The sequence below is a fragment of the Puma concolor genome, chromosome E2 (genome assembly GCF_028749965.1).
Source record: "Puma concolor isolate L17-30 chromosome E2, mPumCon1.1.hap2, whole genome shotgun sequence".
Classification (NCBI taxonomy): Eukaryota; Metazoa; Chordata; class Mammalia; order Carnivora; family Felidae; genus Puma; species Puma concolor.
The window spans coordinates 2,328,069-2,353,703 of record NC_141681.1 but is presented as its reverse complement, the minus strand read 5'-3'; the positions used below and the strand labels follow the sequence as shown (position 1 = coordinate 2,353,703).

The window sequence follows — 25,635 nt, the reverse complement described above, 5'->3', positions numbered from 1 at the left end:
ATCTCTTTTGCCATCTCTTTGTGAGGACACAACGTAAGTTTTGGGTGTGTGCAAGTGCACGTGTGTGTCTGTGTGTACATTCGGAATATGATCATAAGCCACTGAAATCTGTATGAGGTTTTAGCTAGTTCAGAGTTAGAGTTTCTTTCTTTCTTTCTTTCTTTCTTTCTTTCTTCAAATTTTTTAATCTAGAGAGAGTGCGCATGCAAGTGAGGGAAGAGGGGCAGAGGGAGGGAGAGAATCTCCGCTTAGCGCGGAGCCCGATGGGGGACTCGATCCCAGGACGCTGGGATCCTGACCTGAGCCAAAATCCAGAGTCAGACCCTCGACCAACTGAGCCACCCAGGCACCCCAGAGTTAGAGTTTCTGTAAAGTTCTCTGAGTTTATGTAGCTCTGACATCGGGCTCTTCCAAAGAATATTTGCAGACTCTGGGTCCACCTGGCTTGACGTCATTTTGTCCTCTTTGTCCTCTTTGCCCGAGTGTGTGTGTTTCTCTTTGCACACTACATGCTGAGCTCGTCCCCAGTGTTGGCTGGTCTTTGTCCTGCGTACCCCTGCCCCTCCCCCTCTCCGTGTGCCCACCTGCACCGGCCACTCTGTGGTCCTCAGACTCTCAGGCTCAAACCAGCTTGTTTTCCGTTTTCCTTTGTAATAAAAAGTGGCAAACACCACTTTTAAAATGATGTTTTAAAACTTTTTACCTACGGTTTTCAAGATTTTTTTTCAGGTCTTTTATTTTGGCGGTTTGTTAGGTTTTTTGCATAGACTTCAATAGAGCCCCTTGGCGTATATTCAAATGATGGTCCATTTTGTGTGAACGATGAGCTAAGGGGACAGAGATGTTGATGTTTTAAAATATGAGTACAGAGACTTTTAACACGGTCACAAAGCGATTTCCTGAAACAGAAGAGAAGTTGAAGGTCACTTTGTAAGCATAGCTTGGAAAATGTCTGCCATGACATCTCTGAAAGCTGAAGATACTTTGTTGTAAAGCCATCGGAATGAAACAGTGAAAATATGCAACACTGAAAGGCTAACAGAAATAAAGGAGTATTTCTGGTCTTGGCTAACAAGTGGCTAAGAGCTTGAGAGGTGCTTGGTGACAGGCTCTGTCACCTCTAAGGGGTGAGACCTTGGGCAAATTCTTACCCTTGCCCAGCTTCCTCATCAGTACAGCGGGAATAAGACAGTATATGAAGATTGCTGTGAGAGAGGTCATGCATATGAGCGCTTGGGTTCTTTGACCCTCAGCAACCCCGCGAGGGGTTTGGTTTTGGTTTTGGTTTATTAGAAAGAGGGCAAGAGCGAGAACGAGAGAGAGAGAGAGAGAGAGTGCACGCATGTGCATGCGCAGGGGAGGGGCGGAGAGAGGGGAGACAGAGAGTCCCAGGCAGGTTCTGGGCTGGCAGTGCGGAGCCCCGCGCGGGCTCCATCTGAGGAACCATGAGATCATGACGCTGAGCCGAGGTCTGACGCTGAACCGACTGAGCCACCCAGATGCCCCACCAACCCTGTGAGGTTTAAAAACCCGATCCTATTAAGGCTTCTTGTTCACCAGGGGGTACCGTCAGCCAGGCCTTGTGGTGCGTGCGGGGCTCACGCTGGTGAGCGCACAGAACTCTAGGTCGCCCCGCCCTCCGTGGGTGACAGTGCGCTAGGCCGTCCCGTGGGCATCGTCTTCCTAAGTTTCTCTTCTGGCTCATGAGTCTTGGTCTCTTTTCTTTTCGCGACACGAGACCATGGAGTCTAGAGGACTGAACTAACTCAGAATCGTTCTCGAATTCATTCACATCTTATACACACGGGCTTGACTGTATACTGAGCACTCGCCGAGGCAGTTGGGGTCTGTCCTTCAGAAAATGGACAGAAAGGCCCCTGTGCAGGGGCTGCCTCGTACCAAGCTAATCTGTAGTGAGCGAGCCATGTAGTGGGTGAGTGCCGTGTGGGGCCCGTGGACACAGCAGGTCTGTGCCTCTTCTGTGGGGTTGTGTGTGTGTGTGCAGTTTTGTTGTTTTATTTATTTTGATGTTTATTTTTGAGAGAGAGAGACAGCGTGAGCAGAGGAGGGAAGAGAGAGAGGGAGACACAGAATCCGAAGCAGGCTCCGGGCTCTGAGCCGTCAGCACAGAGCCCGACAGGGGCTCGGACCCACAAACTGTGAGATCGTGACTTGAGCCAAAGTCAGATGCTTAACTGACGGAGCCACCCAGATGCCCCTGTTGTTTTAAATCATCAGCACCCATCAGAGTCACTTGGAAAATGGTTAAAAAACACAAAAAATAACTGTGGGCTCTCTGGGGGCAGCCCCTAGTTTCCCCAGGAAATTACGGTGTTCAAAGAGTAGTGGGTTATGGACCATTCCTATGTTGGTTTTGGTTTGAATGTCCCCTTTGCTGCTTGAGAATTTGGGCTCAAATCTAGCTTGGCTGTGTGGGCCTGGGCACGTTATTAGCTGGTCCATGCGGTGGTCTGCTGATCCACGCAGGGAAGGTGCTGTGGTGCCCTCTCCCGCTTTGAGGATTGGGTGTCTCCTTCCACACGGAGCCCTGGGGGCAGTCCTGCCTGCCCTGACTCTCCTGGGGGGAGTGCCTGAGGGCCCTTTGCTCAGTCACTGCACACGGGTGAGTGATTCTTGTGCCCCCCCGGTCACAGGTCACTGGGCCACGTCACAGAGCATTTTTTGCTTCTGAATGATCCTGTTTTACCCAAGAGTATACAACTTGGGCGATTAGCATAATCTTAGAATTAAAACAGGACAGTCTATGAGTCTACCCTTTTCCCTTTTACTTAATTTTGGTTTTTATTTAATAAGAACTTAAAAAACAAACCAACATATGGTTATAGGTAAGGGTATAGAAAACGATTTAACATTGCCAAAGAATGAGTTGAGCATATAGTTTTTAGAAAACAAAACGATTGGGGCGCCTGGATGGTTCCGTCAACTTGGATGCCAAACTCTTGATTTTGGCTCAGGTCGTGATCTCACGGGTTCACGGGTTTGAGCCCCGTGTCAGGCTCTACGCTGACATTGCGGAGCCTGCTTGGGATTCTCTGTCTCTGTCTCTCACCCCTCCCCCACTTGCTCTTTATCTTTCTTTCAAAATAAATAAAAATACACTTAAAAAAAGAAAACAAAATGACTGAGGGAGAGACAAATTGATCATTGGAACATAGAGCCTAGAAATAGCCCCGCTGAGCTTTGACAGAGGGTCGAAGACCAGTGGGGCAGGGCAGCCTTTCAACACACGAGCCAGGGCACTTGGACATCCCCGGGCAGAACAAGTGAGATGAACCTCGGTGTCCCATCATACCTGGAACAAAAACTAATTGTAACTGGAGCACACGTTTAAATATAAAACTGTAATACCTGTAGATGAAGACGTAGGGGACAGTGTTTGGGGCCCGAGGCCCGGCTCAGACCCCCAGACTTGACAGTGAAAGCACTACCCGTGGAAAAGGAGGTATCAGACATGATGGAAATCACCAGGTTCCGCTCCACGAAGACCGGTGAGGAGGACGGAGAGTCAGGCTGCAGATGGGAAGGGCATGCTGGTTCGCCACGCACCTGGCAGGGACCGACGGCACACTCACCTGTAGGAAAAAAGCCCGGTTAGAAACCGGGCAGGAGACTCGAACAGGTATGTTGCCAAAGAGGAGATCTGGGTGGTGAATGGGCACGTGACTATTAGTCGTCAGGGAAACGCGAGTCCAAACCACACCGAGTGTCGTTCCACGTCTGTCAGAATGGCGAAAAGCACCGAATGCTGGCGAGGATGCGGAGAAACTGGATTTCTCATCCCTTGTTGGTGGGAACGTGAAAGGTACAGCCATTCTGGAAAAGTCTGGCGGTGTTTTTTGTAAAGCTAAACGTGTACTTACCGTAGGGCCCAGCAGTCACATTCTTGGGCATTTCTCCCAGAGAGATGAAAACTTAGGTTCACGACTTCTACGGGGATGTCCGTGGCAGCGTATTTGTAAGAGCCCAAACCTGCCAGTACCCCAGATGCCCTTCTGGAGTTAAAGGTTCACAGACCCCTGTGCCGTGGGAAGCTGCGCAGCAATGACGCCGGTTGAACCGGTGGTAGCTCTGCCCCTTGGATGATCTGGGGCTTCCGCTGAGTACAGAAAGCCAGTTTCCAAGCTCATGAGCTGTTTGATTCCACGTCTGTAATATTCTCGAAATGTGAGGACCGTAGATGGAGAGCAGGTTAGCACTTGCTGGGGGACGGGTGGGGCTGGGAGGCCAGATGTGTCTAAAGGGGCAGCATGAGGCCGCTGCTCGTTAGCGGTGGCACGGTGGCGGCACGGTCACGTGGGGTTGATCCGTGCACAACCGCACACGCGTGCACACGTGCGCACAGAAACTGGCGGCGGAGTCCGAGCGAGGACTGCTGTCGCGTTGACGGAAGCGTCCCAGTGTTGACTTCCTGCTTCTGATGCTGTACTGCAGGCTTTATGGGATGTCGCCACCGGGGACCTAGGACTTGATGTGGTACTTCTATTACTTCTATAGTTATTTCACAGCAGAACCTGTAGGGGATATGTTTGCACCCGTGTGTGTGTGTGTGTGTGTGAGAGAGAGAGAGAGAGAGAGAGAGAGAGAGAGAGAGATCTCACACACACACACACACACACACACAGTGCACCAGCACACCCTGGAAAGGATTTGTTATATGGAGTTGGCTTACGGTTGTGGGGGTAGCCAAGCACGCCTGAAGTCTAGGGCAGGTAGGCGGGAAGGGGAGATGGGGATCAGCTGGCAAGAGCTGTCCGGCGTCTCCAACACCAGGGACAGAATGCCTAAACCTCCTCTGGAAGGGCTCTCCTGATCAGGCCAGGTCCATTCAGGGTAGTCTCCCGTCTGGTTAATTTAACGTCAGCCAGTTGGGACTTCGAATCCATCTGCAGAATTGCTTCACAGCAGATGCACATCGGTATCTGATTGCATAATTGGGGACTGTAACTCAGCCCAGGCAAGACATTTACATTCTTGTGGCACTTTTCCTATAATCAGCCCTCAGATGACGATTGCATTCTTACTCGTGTGATATGGATGTTCCTTAATTTTTGAAAAATGAAACATTCTTCTTATACGATTTGAGGTCGATACAAGTACATTGCATTAGTTGAAAGGGTATAATTTCTGGCATATTGTGACCTTGATATTTAAAAACAGAATGCATTCATTGTTTTCTTCAATGTTTCCGTTATGGTATGAATACTATTACCCGTTTAAAAGCATCCCATGAATAAGCTTTCCACAGTTGAATTTCACCCTATTCCTTCTGCGTTTTGGAAGTTCGTGCCCCGCCCTGCAGTTTACCTCATCCACCAGGCTGACGTAGTCCTCCTTTGCAGCGGACACGTGGATAGAAATTGCAGCTGGGACCTGTGTTTCCCGTAGCCACAGGGCTCAGCTCTTTTGGCTGAGTTCTTATTACGGTCACTAGTGCGTAGCTGAACAGAACAGCTTACGTGTGTTACTTGTGTGACTGATTTTTAATAATTCGGTGTCATGAGTGTGTTTTTGAGATGGATGGGGCTTTAGATTTAGTTAATTCTTGAATCCATGGATGATAATGACTTATCACTCAAGGTGAGACAGGGTTCGGCCTTGGTCCTGCTTCCCTTGGTAGTTTTTAAAGTTTTGAGTGCTGAGAAACTTGGTTCCCATGAGGGCAGAGGCGCCTCTCAGCTCCTCAGGTCGTTATGGTCTTTGTACACCGTCATCAAGAACTACTTCTGATTATCTGTGAGCTGAAAAAGGTCCCTTGGTCCTCCGTCAGTTTCGTTGAGAACAAGGAATGGTAACCCAGTAACTCACCCAGCGGTGCTTGGTCGGTCAGCGGAGGCGTAGACTCTTCACGCCCCGCCTGGTGTCTCAGAGTGGCCTCGTGTTCCCTCCTGGGGTCCCCGCATCCCACATTCACGTCCTTTTGTTTCAGGGTGGGAAAGGGGCTTTGTGAAAGAGAACAGACACATTGACGAGGGTGCTCTCTCAAGGGAAACATTTTTGGAAAATAGTACATTGTGCAAGGTGAGGACTGGGACGTTGACATCGTGAGAGCTGCCCACACCCGGGAACCCCCCGAAAGTCTTGGGGTACATCTAGGGTGCCTCTTCACATTGAAGCCGGTTGCTTCAGAACATCGTTTCCTTGATCTTAACAAGAATCGTTAAGGAGAAAAGGTACATTTACTCAAACAATTTGCCAGCTGGTGCCATGAATACATTTTAATCTTTTTTCTCCAGGACTTCTGAGACCTCTACTGTGCTCCTGTCCATTGTGAATTCTCATTAGGGAACTGTTGTCACCCCGCAGGGTCATCCTGGTTAGTTGCTCAGGGAGGAGTGGAGAGGAGACAGGTGCATGCACGTAGGATCCTGGGGTGGAGGGAGCAGGGAGCAGTGCCCCACGGGACATACTTCAGGAGAATACCCAGTGCATACAAACCGTTCATCTCCTGTTTTGAAAGAGGGAAGCTGAAATCTTCAAAGCCTGTGGGTGGCCGCAGTACCGAGTCGAAGGTCACCTATGTCACTTGTGAGGCCTGCCTGCGGACAGGTTGTAAGGATTTGGTGGGTTACTTTAGGTGTCACCAGAGAACAAACAGAATCGCTGAAAATACAGAGTTTTGAATGAAATGCTATTGATTATGCTTTTATTTTAGAAGACACCTCACGGTCCTGCGATTTACTCGGACATGAGATGGTGCCATTTGTGACCCTGATTTTGGGAGGGGGCGTTTAACAGCCGTGTCGCTCTGACACGGGGCTACGTTTTCTTACGTGCTTTTGGTTACATGAGGTTTTCTCACGTGAGAGCAGTGGTTCTCCCAGAGTCGTGAAATTTAAGAACGACCCGTGCTCAGGTGGCCTTGCCGTGCATTTCCGGTGCTCTCTGGCCCTGCAGCCTCCTGAGAGCGTGCTCGCACTTCCTGTGGCCAGAAGATGAATGACCGAGCAGTCTCCTGGGGAACCTTGGTGGGATAAGCTGCTGGCTGCTGCTTAAACTCACAGCGCCACCTCGAGGAAGGTCCCCTCCTAGGGGCTCCGTTCTTTTGTGGAATCGCTTTCCTTCAAAGCAAAGCCCTGTGTGTGGTCCACACACTCCCCTAGTAGAAGCTGGAGGTGATAAATGTCAGGTGTTTTTGCCCACAGTCCTTCTGTCGTGTTTGCCCCTGTCCTTCCGGAGCTAACATTTCGGAATCGTGTCGATACGTGTGGTTCTGAAAGCCTGGGCTGCCGTGCAGGCATTCCTTGGGATGGGACGAGTGAAAATACCAGCTGAGTTTCACGCAGACATGCTACTTCGGGAGCCTCACTGTCACCTGTGGCCTTTGGCTCCCTTCTGTGTAAAGGTGTAAATACTCTGATCTCAACTCAACTAAGCATACTAGCAGCGAGGGGTGGTAAGCTCTCGACAAAACAGTCCACCTCTGGTCTATCCTATGCCCGGTGTAGACAGTAAATCACTTTAAACGTGACTTCTGTGTGGGGCCCCCTCCCTCCCGTAGCGCAGGTCATTGGATGCTGAGTGTATTGAATTACTCTTGTGTATTCTGACAATGAATGTTGTTGTTTTAAGGTCTTCTTTTTCTTTGTGATTCTTTTGTTCCCTAGCGCCGTCCCCCAGACTACAGTAATACTCAACAGTGATCGGCAGAGCGCCATTGTAGCCAAGATGGAAGAACCCTTGGGCAACAGGGCACCGGACCCCCTGGAAAGTACCGTTAGCAAGTCAGTAGCCACCACACCAACCCCGCCTTTCACTGCCACTGCCACCGCGATGAGTCCCCTCGAGAGCCACTCCACGTCCTGAGCCGGGCACAGCTGGTCGGTCGAGCCCAGCAGGCGCGGCCCACAGTTGTTTGTGGTGGGCAAGGGCCGTGCTGCGTGCAGGCCCAGGTCCTGGTGTGTCAGCTGGAGAAGGGGACGTGTTAAGGGGGGACGCACCGGGAACTTCTGTGTCCAGTGCTCACGTGCCCAGTGGGGAGATGGCTCTGTGTTTCCACAGCAGCCGGTGGAGCTTGTGCCCTCCTCCCTCGACCACCACTTCCTCACGTGTGTCTGTCTGTCTGTCTGTCTGTCTGTACAGCAGCGTGTCAGCCCAGCAGACACCTTCTATTGAGTTTGCTAAGCGATGAAGGCATTTCCAGGTGATGATTTTCTTCTCCCACCTTTTTCTCTTGAGACACTGGAACTGTAACCTTGGTCGGAAATAAGGGTGCGTAAGAGGCATCGTGTGACGGGGAAGCGTGCTGTGGACGGCCCTGCCCGGCAGTCTGGGCTCCGCTCTTCCTGGCGACCTGCCCCGAGACGGTGGCTTTGCTTATTGTTTCCGTCAGCGTGTTCACAGCGTTCTGTTTGCCTTTTTCTCTCAGTGCCCTCCGCAGGTTGTTCCTGCCCCAGCTCTGTCCCGTTGTCTTTATTGTCCGAGCCCAGGCTCCCAGGGCCTGGCTGTGCCGCGGGCCTGCCGTGGCGGGTGGCGGGAGAAGAGTTGTTGACGCTCAGGCTGAGGAGATCTGGGGATCTGGGAGGCGGGGTCAGGAGGGAGCTTGGCCAGGCTGCTGCGGGATCGAGTTCAGGAGCTGGCGCCCCAGCCTGCGGCACGACCACGGTCGGAAGCATGTTTTTGTCTTTGTGAACGGGGACCTTGGGCTTCGTCCCCCTTCTCGGTGCTTAGCAGTCCCCACGAAGGGATGTGGCGAGGGGCGCGGTAGAGGCAAGTAGCTTGTCTCCAGGTAACAAAGACGTATGTTTTGAGCCTTTTTTGGAGCTGGCGGCTTGTGCCCTGTTTCTCTGGCAGTTTCTTACTGCTCCATAGCAGGCCCCCTTTAGTGGTGAGAACATCCTCTGGGAGAGTCTCGACTGGCTTTTCAGACCCGCTTCAGTGGTTTTTGTTGGTGAGAATAGTTAGGAGTGTTGACTTGGTTAACAAAGGCTGAGTCCCTTCTAGAAGGTCTACCAGCGTGGAGTGGATTGGGTCAATGGAAGTCTCCAGGCACACTTGCTCTCCGATGAGTCTTTCCCATGACACAGCCCTAACAGTTGCTCTCACTCAAGTGCCGCCATTTTGTGGGAGCACCTCCACGATCAGAGAGCCGCCTTCTAGGCCTTGAGTCACCGTGGGTTGTGGTTTTACTTCTTCTGCGACACGAACACGTTTGTCGACTTTTACGTTTCACACAGTTTCTTCCAACCCCAGACCATTTCGTGCGATTCGGTCGCTGTTCCCCCGAGTAGAGAGAGCGGTGTGGGAAGACTCGCGAGCTGCCGCCTCGTGCAGTTAGGTTCTCTGATGAGTGGAGGAAAGAAGCACGCGGCGGCTTCAGCGCTAGTCTCTGCTCGTTGCTTGTGCTGCTCTCACAACATCGGCTGGTGTTTTTGTTTCCCGCTCAGCGCGGTGCCCGGGAGACGGCAGAACACCATTGTGGTGAAGGTGCCGGGTCAGGATGACAGCCACAACGAGGACGGGGAGAGCGGGTCCGAGGCCAGCGACTCCGTCTCCAACTGTGGACAGTCGGGAAGTCAGAACATTGGGAACAACGTCACCCTCATCACCCTGAACTCGGAAGGTGCGCCTGCAAAGCTTCTTTCCTTTGCCTGAATGGCAGTAGGTACAGCGTTCTGTTCTGTTCTGTTCTGTGTGTTTTTTGCTTTTCAGGAAAGTCGTGCGGTCCCTACCTTAACACAATAGTCCAGCTTGATGGTTTTCCGACTTTACGGCGGTGCACACGCGGTCCATGTGCAGTAGCCATTGTGCTTTGGGTTTTGAGTTTGGATCTTTTCCCAGGCCACCGACGTGCGGTCCGATCCTCCCTCCTGGCGCGGGGCACCTCCTGGCGATCATGAGGTTGATGGCCGGAGCCCCGACAGACGCACTGCTGCACCCACACTGCCATTCCGTCAACTTCAGCGGTGTTGGTGCGGTGGCTGCGTGCGTTCCGTGAGCGGTTTCACGCGTCGCGATCTGTGCGAGATGACTCCGCCCAGCGACAGGCTGCCGTGAGCGCTGTGAGCACAGTGAAGCTGGGCCGGGCTGGGGCACGATGTTTGGTAGGTTAGGGGCGTTAAGTACATTTTTGACTTTGAATGTTTCCAAACCCGTGATAGGTATTTTGGGACATGACCCCATCCTGAGTTGAGGGACATCTGTATGTGTTTGCTATTTGTAAAACGTGGTAGGAGACAGTGGAAATTCTACGCACATTCAGGCGGTTTCTGAAGGCTTTCTAGTGACGGACACACCGCTGTGCTTCTAGAGCCAGGAGCTGATCATTGCCTTTGAACAAAGGTCTCTCCACGTCTCTGCTGGGGGCCAGACGTAGGTGCCCAGAGGGGACTGTGCCACCTCCCGCGAGAGGCAGAGGGAGCTGCTTGGCGGGCACCCGGACCGGAGCCCGTTTCGCCCACACTGTGTCCTGTCCCCCTACTTCTCCTGCCACAGTCTCCGTAGCCACCTGGTGCCTCTGTCCTGCCTCTGCAGGCCAACGCGGGTCGACGTGGGCTGCCCACATGGCCTCCCACAGCACGGGGAGGAGGGGGAGTGCAGGCGTGTTAGTGCCGTGTTCCCGACCTGTAAAGCCTGTGCTTTATTCACTGGTAAACTTGTGCGGTTTTTTGCTTTACGTCTGAGTTGTTGATTTTGACTAAAAATGCAACGTAGCTTTCCTAAAACGATGATGTAGATTTACCTAGCCACGATGTTTCTGTGAGACCAGTTACCGTATCTGAAACATTGAAAACAGTGTTTTTCTCAAAGTCTTGCTCACTTCTGACATAAATAGCAAGGATCAGGACAGCAGAGCAGGAGCAGGGAGAGAAACAGAGTTTAGTGACCGCCTTTTAAAAAAACCGAGATCAGGGACGCCTGGGGGGCTCAGTCTGTTAAGCGTCTGACTTTGGCTCAGGTCGTGATCTCAGGGTTTGTGGGTTCAAGCCCTGCATCGAGCTCTATGCTGACAGCTTGGAGCCTGGAGTCTGCTTCGGAGTCTGTGTCTCCCTCTCTCTCTGCTCCTCCCCTGCTTGTACTCTATTTCTTTCTTTTTCAAAAATAAACATTAAAAAAAAGTTTCTTTTTTAATTAAGAAACATCTAATTTAATTACCATAGATTTGACCTATTTACTTATTTATTTATTTATTACATTTACTTATTTATTTTGAGAGAGAGAGAGAGAGAGACGGAGCATGGGCAGGGGAGAGTAGAGAGAGAGGGAGAGAGAGAATCCCAAGCAGGCTCTGAGCTGTCCGCCCAGAGCCCGACATGGGGCTTGAACTCACAAACTGTGAGATCATGACTTGAGCTGAGATCAAGAGTTGGATGCTAAGCTGTCTGAGCCTCGCAGGTGCCCTAAAGTTTACCATCGTAAAGCGTACAATTCAGTGGGTTTTTAAAGTACATTCACATAGTTGTACACCGAGCCCCTGCTCTAATGCCGGGACATCTCTGTCACCCTGGAAAGCAGCCCTGGCAGCCACTGTCCACTTCCTGTCTTTGGAATTACGTGCTGCAGGCACTTGGCACACGTGGGCCGTGCAGTGCCGTCCACGGTGTGGCGAGTATCGCCGCTCCGATCCTTCTGTGGCTGGGTCCTTCTCCGTCGTGTGAATGGACCACACTTTGTTCATCTGCTCATCTGCCGACGGACACTTGGGGTGCTTCCGCTTTTTAACTGTTCGGAACGTTCGTGAACAGCTGTTTGGGAGAACGTGTGGTTTTGTTTCTCTTGGGTAGCACCCGGCAGTGGAATCACTGGGTCAATTTCTTACACATTAAATTTAAGAAAGAGAGGGGTGTCGCCAGTGTCGGCGAACGGGCATTAAACATCCGTGGAGGAGATGGTGTTCGCAGCAGTCGCAGAGAAGCCTGATTGTTCTCTCTGTCCGGGTGGGTCCTGGGCGGGCACGCACACAGGTCTGACCAGCCACTTACGGCCCGGTGTTTGTTCGGTCTAAAGTGCGTCACCTGAGGCGCGTAACACTCGATAACGCCAGGAGTTTCTGAGGTTGTCGTAGATACAACATATTTCATCTTTTTATGTGTGTTACTGTGATGTGATTAGTGTGAGATATATTTCACTTGGAGAAACTACAGAGTGACACAAATGAACATAGAAAAAGGGGTCAAATTTCCAGCTTATAAATGTCTGCGGGGGGGAAAAATACAGATTTTCTTTTGATCTGAGTCTGAGTTCTTTATGAGCTGATGCATTTGTCAAAAGCGTTACTCTCTAGCAGATTGTTTCCATCAGATATGACTCTTGGACGGTACCTGTTATTAGGATTGGGCAGACGAGACAGAGTTGACTGATTCTGAATTTTACCTTATATCAAAGAAGAGGTCATAATTCAGGAGCATTCTGCCTGACCGTTGCACTAGGAGAAAACGTGCGGTGACACGTTTGTTGTGCTGACACTCCTTGGGAGGGTCCCCGCCGGCACTTTGCCTGCTGTGTGGAGGCCGGGCCGCGCCGCCCTCGTGGCACCGTGGTCTGTGTGGGAGGCACAGAGGCGGACGGAGTCCTCTTTAAGTGGGTGCCTCGGATGTAACTGTTGAGGAAGAAGCTACTCCGCTAACATCTCGTATCAGAGTTGCTATCGACCGATAGTGGCATGTTCCGTGAAACACGTCTGTGAGGCGGATGGGTGTGCGGAGAGGTGGGTGAGCGCTTTGCCCAACGACTAGAACCCCTCGCTGAGCTGGAGAGAGCGTCAGGCAGCTACTTGTGTTAGAGAAGCACCGTTCACACGCAGAGCTCTGAAGGGCCCTGAGCTCGGCTTTCGTGGGGTCATTTAATTCCTGCTGACAACCCAGAGCTGCAAGTACGCAGACCGTTCTTACCTTCGTAGAGAAAAAAGCATTTAAGTGTTTGTGGTTTTAGAAACCACAGGTTTCAAAATGGTTTATTTCTTAAGAATTCCAGACGGTTTGCCTGAGTTGACGTGTCGTTTTATATCACATTTGGAGTCCTATTATTTACTGCGAGGTATCGTAGCATTTTGTCCCCGTGTTTTTGTGTAGGCTATTTTGTCTGTCACGGCATAGATTTCCTCAGAATCAGAGGAGTGCTAACTGTTGAGGGCAGTGGGCAGTAAACTTACTCTGGTTCCAATTCCTCTCTTCTCTTGGCATTGCGGTCATAGATCAGCATTGGGGTATCATCACTCAGAGGTTAAGCTGGCCGAGTCAGAAACAAAGCAGCTAAAATAGGACCAAAAATGGAATGTGTTAAAATCAACGAAGAGACTTAGTGATTTTTTTTTTTAATTTTTAATGTTTGTTTATTTATTTATTTATTTATTTTTTGAGAGAGAGAGAAAGAGAGATGCAGTGTGAGTGGGGGAGGGGCAGAGAGAGAGGGAGACACGGAATCCGAAGCAGGCTCCAGGCTCCGAGCTGTCGGCACAGAGCCCGTCACGGGTCTCGAACTCACAAGCCGTGAGATCATGACCTGAGCCGAAGTGGAATGTTGAACTGACTGAGCCACCCAGGCGCCCCAGATTTAGTGATTTCTTTTATTTATTTATTTATTTATTTATTTATTTTATTTTATTTATTTATTTATTTTTTTGTTTTCAACGTTTATTTATTTTTGGGACAGAGAGAGACAGAGCATGAACGGGGGAGGGGCAGAGAGAGAGGGAGACACAGAATCGGTAACAGGCTCCAGGCTCTGAGCCATCAGCCCAGAGCCTGACGTGGGGCTCGAACTCACGGACCGCGAGATCGTGACCTGGCTGAAGTCGGACGCTTAACCGACTGCGGCACCCAGGCGCCCCAGTGATTTCTTAATAAAGAGTCTAAATTCTTGCTGTCTTTGCACTTGAGAATTCTTTTTTTTTTTTTTTTTTTAATTTTTTTTTTTCAACGTTTATTTATTTTTGGGACAGAGAGAGACAGAGCATGAACGGGCGAGGGGCAGAGAGAGAGGGAGACACAGAATCGGAAACAGGCTCCAGGCTCTGAGCCATCAGCCTAGAGCCCGACGCGGGGCTCGAACTCACGGACCGCGAGATCGTGACCTGGCTGAAGTTGGACGCTTAACCGACTGCGCCACCCAGGCGCCCCGCACTTGAGAATTCTTAAAAAACTTGAGTAATCCTTCTCATAAGATGTTGGGTACTCAGCTTTAATGGGGAGGGATGGTACTTGAGTTATAATTGGATTATTGTTGGAAATTGGCCTCATGAATGTTCCAAAGCCCAGTCAGTAACATGACTTATGTGGTAAATCTCTGGGATGTACTCGGTGGGGGGCAGCAAGGTAACATCTGGCGGTAGCGGTTCATTTGGGAAAGGTCGTCAGTCACGGCGCCAGGAAGGGGACGGCTCCAGGGGCCGTGAAATACGACGGGTGCAGATTGCCGTGTTCACAGAACATCAGCCTGCATGTGTGAAGAAGGAAGTGTAGCCGGGAATGTTTCTCGAGGATGTATTTACATAATTTATTTTACAGAAACTTTTTTGAAACAAATTCTTCATGAGGTCATAACACTAAAAGCCAGCATATCGGCCGTCGTAAGTGGGCTCCCACAAGAGCGGGATCACAGACAGGTTGGCGACCGGTCCCGGCGAGGTTAACAAGGACCGACCGGCGTTAAGGATGCCGGTGCGTCCTCGGGCGCGGCAGACCGTGGCGGACGGGCCGTGCCGGGAGGCCGTTGCAGCACCTCGCCCCGCGTTCCAGAACGGGCAGCGCGTGACGCCTCCCGGAGACCCCGTGTCTATGCCCGGTGGTTCCCACTCTTCGGGGGCAAAGGACCGAGGCGTCCTTGGTCTCCACTGTGGTGGTCACGGGCGAGCTCGTGACGACTCGGGCCGAGTGGGGCAACCTGGCCCGAGCCGGCAGCCTTGCCGTCCGGTCGGCGGTGTGCTCGTGTGGTTTCTGTGCGACGCACTCACAGTGGCTCCGGTGCCAGAGACCATTGGTTTTGTCCCTTTTCCGTAGTATCCTGTGTGTACCTCAGTCCTCTTGAGTTGCCTCTTTGAAAACCCCCAATTATCAATCTGTTTTCAGCTCACAGACGTCACATCGCTCCCAAATGAGCATGGTTGTTCGGGCAACGGGTGCAATGTCAACTGTGTCTAATGCCACAATGGCAGGCGGGTCGTCCGTTCTCGTGGGTCGGTCGGAGGTCAGAGTGTCCTCAGCGCTCTTTGAGGGTGACGCATGTGAATAAGAGGCACATTCGGAGTGTAAGCACCTGAATTTCAAGGATTTAGAAGTCGGTGCCAAGTTGTATCATGAGTGACTCAGTGCTGGGAGGCCGGCCCGGTTGGGCACGTCTTGGAAAGCCTTGGTCGGCTCACCGGGGCTGCTCTCGATGAGCACGGCCAGAGCCTGCAGGCCGGGCCACCCTGTCCTCGCCGCCCCTGCTCCACGCAGCAGCGTGGAGAAAGCCGCACGCCATCGGTCAGTTTTAAAAGCAGCAGACCTTACTGGGCTTGTCCTCACGCCAGAGGCTGATGATGTTTGCTCCAGGAAGTGTCTGGCTCAGGACGGGGACGCGGCGAGTCGGGTGTGCTGGGCGGTGAGGGCCACAGGAGACGTGTGAGCGCCGGGCTCCTGGAGCCTCTGAGGGATTCACCCTGTGGTGCCATTCCTGTTAGGAGCTGTGTCTTCCGTAGTACGCAGTACGTTGCTTTTGAAATTCATTAAATTGGCAGGCCTTAACAGAAGCCAGGTGAAAGTTACTTTTTGGTCGAGGTGGAAAATGCAGCCTGACACCAGTCACGACTAGCAGTCTGTTCCCTGAAGTCTTGTCCGGAGATGGTGGAGGCTGACTTTGAACGAAGTTGATGTGAGGTTTGCTGTGACCGTGTCCCGTATCTCTGAGAAACCCTGGGGCCCCTACTGAGTCACCGAGTGTTGCCTTCTTTTGTTTGTTCACTGTCCTCGGGGTAGCGTCACTTCTCACGATGACAGAGAAGCGATTACGTGGCGTCTCAGTCACAGCCAACAGATGCCCACGGCTATGGACAGCCCTCCCCGAGGGTGTCGGGCCTCTGGGAGCATCACCGGGACCCACAAGCGTGCCCCAGCAGCACGTTCACAGGAGGCGGGCACCCGCTCCCTTGCCCTTCTCTCCATGGTGCTGCAGACACACGGGACTCCATGACTGAGACGTTTTTCGTGGCTGGCAGGCAGGACGGGCAGAACCACGTTGTGTTTGGAAACAGGTGAGGTGGTGAGTTAGGGTTGGTTGGAGCGAGACGGCGTTTGGAGTGGCTGGTAACCACTTTCCCCGCCCCTGCCACTTTGCGGTCACACACACATGTTGGCAGCAACGCCCTGAGCAGAGAGCGCCCGAGCTGCAGTTGGCCGCGTGAAGTCCCGGCTCGCGTGAGTGCTGGGTCGGTGCCATCCGGGGAGAGAGCGTGTTCAGGCCTGGGCCCTGGGCACGCAGTGAGTTTGGCAAGGCTCACTGCCGTCACTGGAGGGGAGTGCGCGTGGTGGTCGGGCGCGTCTGTGCACACGTGTGCCAGCAAGTATTGAGAGGGAGCATGACGCCAGGTGGCCCTTTTCTCTCCGTTGAACCTGTACTGTCGTGAGAATGTGGCAGCCGCTCGCGGCTTGGTGCTTTCTTCTGTTCGCCTTCCTGGAGCTCAAGTAGACCTCAGAACAAATATTTGTACTCAAGTGTTTTAATGGCAAGAAAATTCAAGTTACCGCTCAGTTTTTCATTACGTTAGACTTTGCAGAAGTGCCAGCTAATTGCATTGAGAATTTAAATGATTGGAATAGAAGGCAAGTTTCTTTTTCTCATAATCTGCTAGTTTTTAAATAAAGCCAGCAGAACCTTTCTCTATTGTTTCCGATGCCCAAACTGACCAAGCTGTTTTGGTAAACTAAGTCCTCTATGGATCGTTAAAAGGTAAATTTCTCAGATATTTATGTGAAAGGACGTTTCATCTTGTTTTCCATTTGAAGGACCTGATTCATTGTCCTGGCGAGAAGCTGGAGTCCAGACCGGGTTCTCGCTCCCGCATTGGAAGTAGGTTAGGGCTGAGTGTTTCCACGAGGGCACGAAACTAAACCAGCTGGTCGGCCGGTATGACCCTGTGGAGGCGGGGGGCCCGAGCGTCTCCGGTGTCCTCTCTTCTTGCCGGGGGTCCTGGAGGTGCTGCTCAACACTCCGACGACCACAGATGGTGACGGTGGAGCCCGGGGGTCCTTTCTCCCACTGGCGTGGGTCCCCTGCTTCCGTGGCAGTGATTTGTCATTTCTGTGTTGGGCAGCGTGACTTGGGCTGTAGTTCTTGTCCACTGGGCTTGACTTCTTGCTCTAGAGACCACATGCCTGGGACTCACAGAGTGCCTGGTGAAGTTAGGGGTGAATAGTTTGTAAATAGGTCGTAAAATGCCTTCTAAGAATTTTTGAGACGTTTGATTGGAATAAAGTTTCTGGATAATTTCCTGTGTTATGCAGGAAATTTAAACTGTTATTTTCAGGAGTGATAGGAGGGTGGGGGGTAAGGGAAACTCATTTTTTAGAGTAATTTACTTTTGGGGGGGAAGCATCATTTCTTGAAATAATACTGTAGGATTTTTTTTGAATGCTAAACCTTAATAATATTTTTGGTACGTATCTTTAACTTTTTTGTGGTTTTTTTATTTTTTTAATTACTTTTTAAATTTATATCCAGGTCGGTTAGCATGTGGTGCAACAGTGATTTCGGCAGTAGATTCCAGTGATTCATCCCCTATGTGTAACACCCAGTGCTTCTCCCAAGTCCTTAATGCCCCTCACCCATTTAGCCCATCCCCCCTCCCACAGCCCCTCCAGCAACCTTCTGTTTTTTCTCTGTATTTAAGTATCTTATGGGTTGTCCCCCTCCCTGTTTTTATATTGTTTTTGCTTGCCTTCCCTTATGTTCATCTGTTTTGTTTCTTAAAGTTCTCATATGAATGAAGTCCTATGATGTTTGTCTTTGACTAATTTCACTTAGCATGATACCCTCCAGTTCCATCCACATAGTTGCAAATGGCAAGATTTCCTTCTTTTCGATTGCGAGGTAATACTCCATCGTATATGTAAACCGCATCTTCTTTACCCATTCATCTGCCGATGGACATTTGGGCTCTTTCCATACTTTGGCTGTTGTCGATAGTGCTGCTGTAAACATTGGGGTGCATGTGCCCCTTCGAATCAGCACACCTGTATCACTTGAATAAATGCCTAGTCGTGCAATTGCTAGGTCGTAGGGCAGTTCTCTTTTTAATTTTTTGAGGACCTTCAAAACTGTTTTCTAGAGGAATTTAAACTGACATCTTTCATCCTCCAGAGTATTCTGGTAGCATTTCCAGAAGCCCATGTGCTTGGCACGGAGGACAGGTGTTTTTGCTGATAGGTGTCAGTAAGGAGTGGGGAGCCCTTGCTAGAACGGAAGCCAACTTCCTGTGAGGGCCTGGTGAGGAGACCACCCGCCCCCCGCGTCCACCCTGGCCGTTGTCCCAGCATCGCGATTCTCCTGGTGGCGTTGGTGTCCTCGGCTGAGGACTTGCCCTTCAGTGTTCTCTTCTGTGGCGCTCTTAGCAGAGGCCAGTTGCTGAGGACAGACTCATTGCTGATGAATTAGTCTTACGATTAATCACGTCCGACATGAAAAAAATGAGGCTTAGCTTTGATGTGTAACTTTGTTCTCTCATTTAGCATCACGTGTTGCCTTCGGAGAGTTGGAATCTTTTTGAAAATACTTGATTTACACGTTTGTCACAGTGTCGGTTTGTTGATGTTTTTCTTTGTTGTTCTGGAACCACGAGGCTGTCCAGTCGGGTGCCGTTTGGAAGAATGGTCTTCTGCATGACGCTGTTTCAGCGCCAGGGCCAGAGTACAGGGTTTGGACGAGGTGAGGTGCTCTTGGCACAGGCGGGCAGGTGTCGGAGGCCCCGTGCTAAGGGGCTTCTGATTCGTGGGGCCGTGGCGCCGGTGGGAGGCCTCACGGCGTAGAAGGCACGGCTCTGGTGGAGGAAGACACTTCCCTGAGGTGGGGACCGAGGGCGGGCTGGGTGTGCAGGGCAGCCTGGAAGGAAGCTGGTTCTCAGGGCTGGAGTGAGTGCTGCGGTTCAGGGGGTATTTGCAGAGACCTGAGCTGCTCGTCCTTGACTGAGTCACGTCCTGCGCGTCCCAGGCACGCGGTCTTGGTATCAGCCCGACGAGATGTGGGTGACTGTTGGGAAGACAGCCCTGAGCCCTTGTCCAGCGTTTACGTTGCTCTGACAACATTACGTAAACGTGTGGTGCTTGCTCAGCACAGTCACGTTACCCGTTCCCGAGAAAGGCTGCAGCAATCTTGGGCAGCGTCGCTTGTGCCAGCCCACGGGGGGTGTCTGTGGTGGCCGGGGAGGCAGGTGCGGCGTGGCTCTGTGCCCCTCATGGCTCAGGATGCTGCCACCCTTCCCTGTGGGCTCACAGGGGTCCTCCTGTTCAAACATTCAGGTCCAACAAAGACGTCATTAGACGTCAGTCACCTTGGGTTTGACGGTATTCACAGTTAAGTCAGCAGCAAGGGCTTGCAGCGTGGAAGGTTTCTTTGTTTTAAGCTTATTTTGAGAGAGAGAGAGAGAGCAGCGCGCAAGCCGGTAGGAGCCAGGAAGGAACAGAGAGAGGGGGAGAGAGAGGATCCCAAGCAGGCTCTGCGCTGTCAGCGCATGGCTGGATATCAGGCTTGAACTCACAAACCGTGAGGTGTGACCTGAGCCGGAACCAAGTTCGACGCTAAACTGACTGAGCCACCCAGGTGCCCCGAAAGGTTTCAACACGGTAGTTCCTGTACTGAGACGTGTTCTTGAGCTGGCGAGTAACCTCATCAGTGGCCAAAGGAGTCCTTCTGTCATCCCGTCCACTCCCCAGTGTCCCCTATCTGTCAGTTCTCAGCAACATAGGGTCACTCCCCCATCTCTGTTCTCCCTCCCTCCTTCCCCTACTTGCTTTGTGTCTTGACCTGATTGCTGCAGGTGGAGGGAAGTCCTTCCACTCTGTGGTGTAATCGCAACTGGGCTCACTGGGGATTTTGATACTGACCATTAGAGCCCGTGCCAGGCGTGGAGTTGCCCAGTAGGGATTTTAGACGTAAATACTCTAGACGTTCGAGCCTTCGTGGCATCTCGGATACGACCTCGAGACCGCCCCGCGAGTCCCGTCCATCTGCGTGTAGATCACGTGCCAGCCTGTCTTTCTGTACGCGGGCCGAGCGTGGTAGTAGCTGAGTGATGCTCACAAATGTGCATCTACTGAGCATGTGCCCGCGGCTCTGCTCCCTCACTTGTAAACCACTGGTGTCTCTGAGAGATGACGCTGGCTACTCATCGCTTATTCTCAGTTCCAGCGGCCAAGATGGGTGATTTGTTTTCTGCCCTTCGCTAAAGCCAGGAGCCTCGCCTCAGCCGCCCTAAGTGGTGCTCCGGCCGCCGCTCGGCCCCCGGTGGTGACGTGGGCATCTCGACAGGGTTACTGAGCCTCGCCTGGTGCTGGTGCACACCTCCGGGTTCAGGAGCTCAGCTGGGAGAGGCTCCTGCAAAGGGGCAGGGTGGAGGCATGGGTCACAGACGGGCTCTCTACTTGCTCTGCTCCAGGCTTTTGGCAAAGCAGGGCCCAGCTGGTTGCCCTTCATGGGGACGTTTTCTGTTTCGGGGAGGTCGGAATGTAAACATTGGGACATTTCAAAATAAAGCTCGTGAGAAATGTTGAAGCAGCGATAACCGTGGCTGCGACGTGACTTACGGCCCGCTTGTCAGAAAGCTGGTGTCCCTCTTCTGTCCCAGGCTCCCAGAGGGAGGTTGCGGCTCTCCCTGTAAACGCCCCTGCCGTCCCACGGTGGCCTGTTGATGCAGGGGCTCTCTCCCACACCTCAGCTAGCTTCCGTGTCAGCATCAGAAGAACTGGTCTGGAAAGCCGTCGGGTTTCCCGGCAGTTCTGATCATAAGCGGAGCTTCCTTCTGCCAAAGGTTGAGGCTCCTTTGAGTTGAAGTTTGACAGGGAGCCCTTTCACACGCAGTCTAGGTCACTCTTGCAACGACTGGAAGGAATCTGTGCCTGAGCAAAGCCAACGCCCCTTGCTAAGGGTCTGGCTCGGAAGCCAGCCTGGCCAAGAGCCTGGTCTCTGCCCCACCGTGTCCTCCCCGGGTCCGGGGGGAGCTGGATCTGATCTGCATCTGGCACACCGCCGGGGTGAGGTTTCCCCTTCCAGATGGGAGGGGCGCTAGCCACCCCACTGCCCGCCCCCTTCCCTCTCCCCGAGCCGTGGGCCTGTCTCCCTGTCATCGCGGTGGCCGGCCTTCCCCCACGTGAACGCTGAGCTCTGGGCGTTTGCATGTCACATCACCCTTGAGAAAGCCCAAGTCTGGGGCTTGTAACGATTTTCAGTTTGCAGAGGCACAGACGAGTTGCTTGCACGAGAGGCCGGGAGCTCCATCGTCTGCTGGTCCTGGAGCCCTTCCTCGCAGAACTCTCTCGAGGGCGAGGTGGCCAGAGAGAAGACTGGGCGGCTCGCCGGGGTAGCCAGCCTGGGTGTGGGGAGACCTGGAAGAACTAACGAATCCAGAGCGTTTGACACCATGTGGAGCGGTGCCTCTCTCCAGACCTGGTCAAGGGTGTCGGGTCTGCTGGAGTCAGAGGTCAGGTGTCAGCAGCGCACGCGGCCCCTTGACTACCCGGGTCCCAGAGACCTGCAGCTCCCCAGGCACCAGACCCCGTCCCTCCTGTATGCCCTGCTCCTGCAGTCAAGCGAGACTCGGGGCTTTTCGTTACATAAAATGGTACTTTTGGGATTTTAAGATCACGAATGGCGCAGTTTTCAGGGTTAAGGAAAGCACGTGTGGCAGGGAACGAAGTTTCCACAAGGAGAGGAAAAAGGTCACCGTGCTCTGAATAGGAGGTCAGGGGAAGGTGCTCTCCAGTGATAGACTTCCAGCTTCACTGCTGGGAGGTCAAAGGTGGGAAGGGAGAGGGGTGGGGGTGGGGGAGGTCCACAGAACAGGACTGGGGAGCCCCGAGCCCTCAGGGAAGGGCTCCGCAGTGAGGAGAGTACGGGCCGGTCTGCGCAGCCCTGGAGCCCCTTGTCCCCCCGAGCTGGCCGGCTGCCTCCCCCGCGGTGCAGGGCAGCAGATCCGTTTTCTCCCGTGGGATGTGCCTGGCTTCCACACGGCTTCTTCTCAGAGCACTTCCAGGGCTGTGCGTGGGTTCTTGTCGCCCCAGAGGCCGGTGGGCTCCAGGTGGCTATCCTGCTGCTGGAACCCGAGGGAGCCCCCCTCCCGATCCCTGACACTAACACTCTCGGGACCACTCTTGCTTGCTGTCCTTCCGGGTGCCAGCAGGCCGAAAACAAGCACGGTGTTTAGAAGTCGCTGGTGAAGCTCCCCTGCGGCAGTTGTGGAGGGAATCGGTTGGAGGCTAGAGCCCGTTTGGTGTCCCCGCTTCCGGACATTGAGACCCAGGTGTCGGGTCTGGGCGGCACCTCGTCCGGCGCTGCGGGGCCTTCTGCCACCAGACTCGCGAGGGCTGTGGGCAGCCCCGTCTCCCCGGCTGCAGACCGGGTGACGGTGCACGGCGCTCTGCATTCTGTGTGCTTTTCACTGAGGTTGTGGGGCCAGCCTGGCCCCAGGGAAGCCCAACTGGAAGGCATTGGGGTGTTTACGGGTCACGGTGTTACATCTTGTCTCCGAGATGGATCGCAGGAAACCGCGGCGGCTCTTTTGGAAACGATGCACTGGTTTCTGGTCAGCTGTAGGTGTCCACACCTCTCCTTTGTGACCTTGGGGGGTCGCCCCGGGGCTCTTGGCCGTGCTCTGGAAGTTGGGAGAGCAGTTCGCCAACAGCCCCCAGGGAGGATCCTTCTCGAGTGCGTTTGAGTTGAGCACGGGGTGCTTTGGACTCGTGAGCTTACGTGAGACTGTGTCCTGTCTCTCCCAGAGGACTACCCCAACGGCACCTGGCTGGGCGACGAGAACAACCCGGAGATGCGGGTGCGCTGTGCTATCATCCCGTCCGACATGCTCCACATCAGCACCAACTGCCGCACCGCTGAGAAGATGGCGCTGACGCTGCTGGACTACCTCTTCCACCGGGAGGTGCAGGCCGTGTCCAACCTCTCGGGCCAGGGCAAGCACGGCAAGAAGCAGCTCGACCCCCTCACCATCTACGGGATCCGGTGTAAGTGTGGCCTTTGTCTCTGCTCACCTCCGCTGGTGCCTGGTCGCGGGAAGGGTCTGGCTGAGGGCGGGTCGTATAAGGTAGCATCTCGGGGCCGAGTCTGGACCCACACTGTTGGCTCGAGAGGATGCTGGCCTCGGCACTAGTCGCAGAGCCGGGAGAGGAACTTCCGGATGGAGCGTCTCCTTTAGTGAACATCGCCAGTGCCTGCCCGTGGGAAGGACCGGGGGCGCACGGGCCTTTCAGACCCTGGCCTCACTGGTCCTCAGGCCGTTCCGAGGCCTGGAGAGGAGCAGAGCCAGAGCCTTCCCCATCCTCTGCTGACCGCAGCCTTTCCCTGGCTTCCCCCTGGCGTGAGTAGGGTGCTGTCTCCCTCCTTCCTTTCCAAGAGGGCTATTGATGGGCTGACCTCCCGACCGTAGCCGGCGGAGCTCATGGTGCTGGTCCTGATATCCTCACGGCCTGTGTGGTGTGCCTCCTCTTTGAAGAGGGCCCCGTGCTCAAGTCAGTGATCCCTGTGTACCATTGGTGAAATTTAGGGGGTGCAAGTGGCCCTGCGGGTGGCCCATATCCTTATCGGCAGCACCCGCTTGCCTCTCACCCCTGGGTTCGTCCGATCCACAGGGCCCGTCCGACTCTGGGACGCATTGACGTGGCTTATGATGTAGACACAAAATGAAGCAGAAAGACACGAGACACGAGACTTCTAACAGAAAGGCTGGGTAGCCGCGTGTGAGACCCAGGTTCTGGAGGGCCACTGTGCTTGAATGTGAGGTTTAAGTCTCATCTAGCAAAGGGCGGGAAGTGAGTGGGTTACCTGGAACTCACTATCTCAGACCAGGGAAGGGCGCTGTCCCACCAGGAAGGAGTCGTTTTTGTCACAGGAAACTCTCTGACGTCGATCCATGAGCCTTCTGTTGGGGACAGAGAGAAACAGAAAGACTTTTTCCGTAGTTGTTATAAGAATAGCAGGTATGTTTTTACCTGTTCTCTTATACTTTAGGTTAAAACTGAGCATTTTCTCCTGACTGTAGATCTTCCTGGCAGTCGCTAAGAAACATAACCCAGGTCCCTCTTACACTACAGTGGCTCGTCGCCATGGTGTCCCCATTTGTTGGCCCTCCACTTTCTGCCTCTCCTGTCTGACCCGCTAGGGGTGTCTGTCACGGATCCTGAGAACCCTCCCTGGTACTCTTCTGAGAGGCCGTTCATGTAACCAGCCGACGTCAGCCCCCGAGGTGGGGCAAGAGTGGTTCACGGTCGGCGGCGGACTTTTCCTGAGGGCCAGGCTCTGTGGGCCGAGGGGTCTCTTGGAACCGCTCCGCCCTGGAAGTGGCCACTGACAAAACAAGTAGGCCCGGCTGTGTTCCAACAAAATGGTATTTTTCAACAGCAGGCGGTGGGCTGCCGCCGTCCGCCAGCCCCCGGTCTGGAGCGTGATGCCAGCTGGGACCCTCCGGTGTGCCTGCGCCGCTCTGGTCTCTGGGCACGTGGTGTGTGTGCAGCCCGAGGACTCGTGCTGGCGTGTCGACAGGCCGCCGTGGGGTGGTGTGTGACCCCGTGACCCATGGTGCCCTGTGTGGCGGGTTTGTGAAGGTGAGGGAGTCGTGGTCCCCGATTCCCGATGGCTCTGCGGGCTGTCAGGTGTTTGTAAATGGCCACGGCCCTGACAGTGTGTCAGGGGCTTGGAAGGGGAGCCCTGATGGAGAGGCCCCGTCTGTGGCCTGGACCGGGCCCAGGGCTGCATGGGCACAGTGGCCTCCGTTTGGGGGGCTGCTCTTCCCATGGGGAGTCGACAGGGCTCCTAGGACTGGAGGCTGGAGGGTGGTTGCCTCTCATTTGGAGACGCGCCTTGGAGCATCAGTCCAAGGAGTACGGGCGCCCTGTGTGCAGGCCGTGACGTACAGGTTATTAGGCAGAGGTTTGGAGAAGGTTCCCTGGAGGTGGTGGGGAAGCCGGGGGGGTGGTGGGGCCCAGAGCAGAAGCACGTGGCGGTGGGGCCAGTGTGCTGGTGCCCAGGGAGACTGTGTGTGTGTGTGTGGGGGGGGGGGTTCATGCTGCATCAGCCAGACAGGCTGGTTCTGTTCCTGTGTGTGGGAGCTGGGCTCTCCCATGAGCCCTCCACCATCCGGGAAACCGAGCTGTCTTCCTGGGGCATCAGGAGTCGCAAGATGCTGGCATCTGCCGCGCGGTAGGGGCTCAGCACGGGAGCTGTCCGTTTCCCCCGGCCTTGCAGGTTCAGGGCACGTCCCCTGGGAGGTTGGGGCATCCCCTGCGCTCACCAGCTGTGATACCACACGCACCCATGCCAGCCAGGCGAGCCAAGCCCTCTCCCAGAAGGTAGCACAGCCCCAGACGGCCTCTCTTTGTGAGCTCCTGGGGGATGGAAATGTGCCCGCATCCGCACCTGGCATCCGTGCCTGTGGTGCCCGGTACCGCGGAGACACGCGGTAGTGCGGGTTGTGAAACTGCTCGGGGG

The 25,635-nt window shown here is 53.7% G+C and overlaps 1 protein-coding gene across 6 annotated transcripts in view; it reads left to right on the top strand.

Annotated features, from left to right (window-relative positions):
- The window catches only part of BANP (BTG3 associated nuclear protein), a 113,534-nt gene that overhangs the window by 44,314 nt on the left and 43,585 nt on the right, over positions 1-25,635 (top strand). For 4 of the 6 annotated variants that reach the window (XM_086688726.1, XM_025920469.2, XM_086688724.1 and 1 more), the window contains exons 5-7: positions 7,626-7,742; positions 9,405-9,580; positions 22,917-23,156. In XM_086688726.1, the coding sequence (XP_086544852.1) occupies positions 7,626-7,742; positions 9,405-9,580; positions 22,917-23,156 (533 nt within the window). The remainder of the gene's footprint in view (positions 1-7,625; positions 7,743-9,404; positions 9,581-22,916; positions 23,157-25,635) is intronic. The other 2 variants (XM_025920475.2, XM_086688727.1) reach the window with 1 other exon arrangement.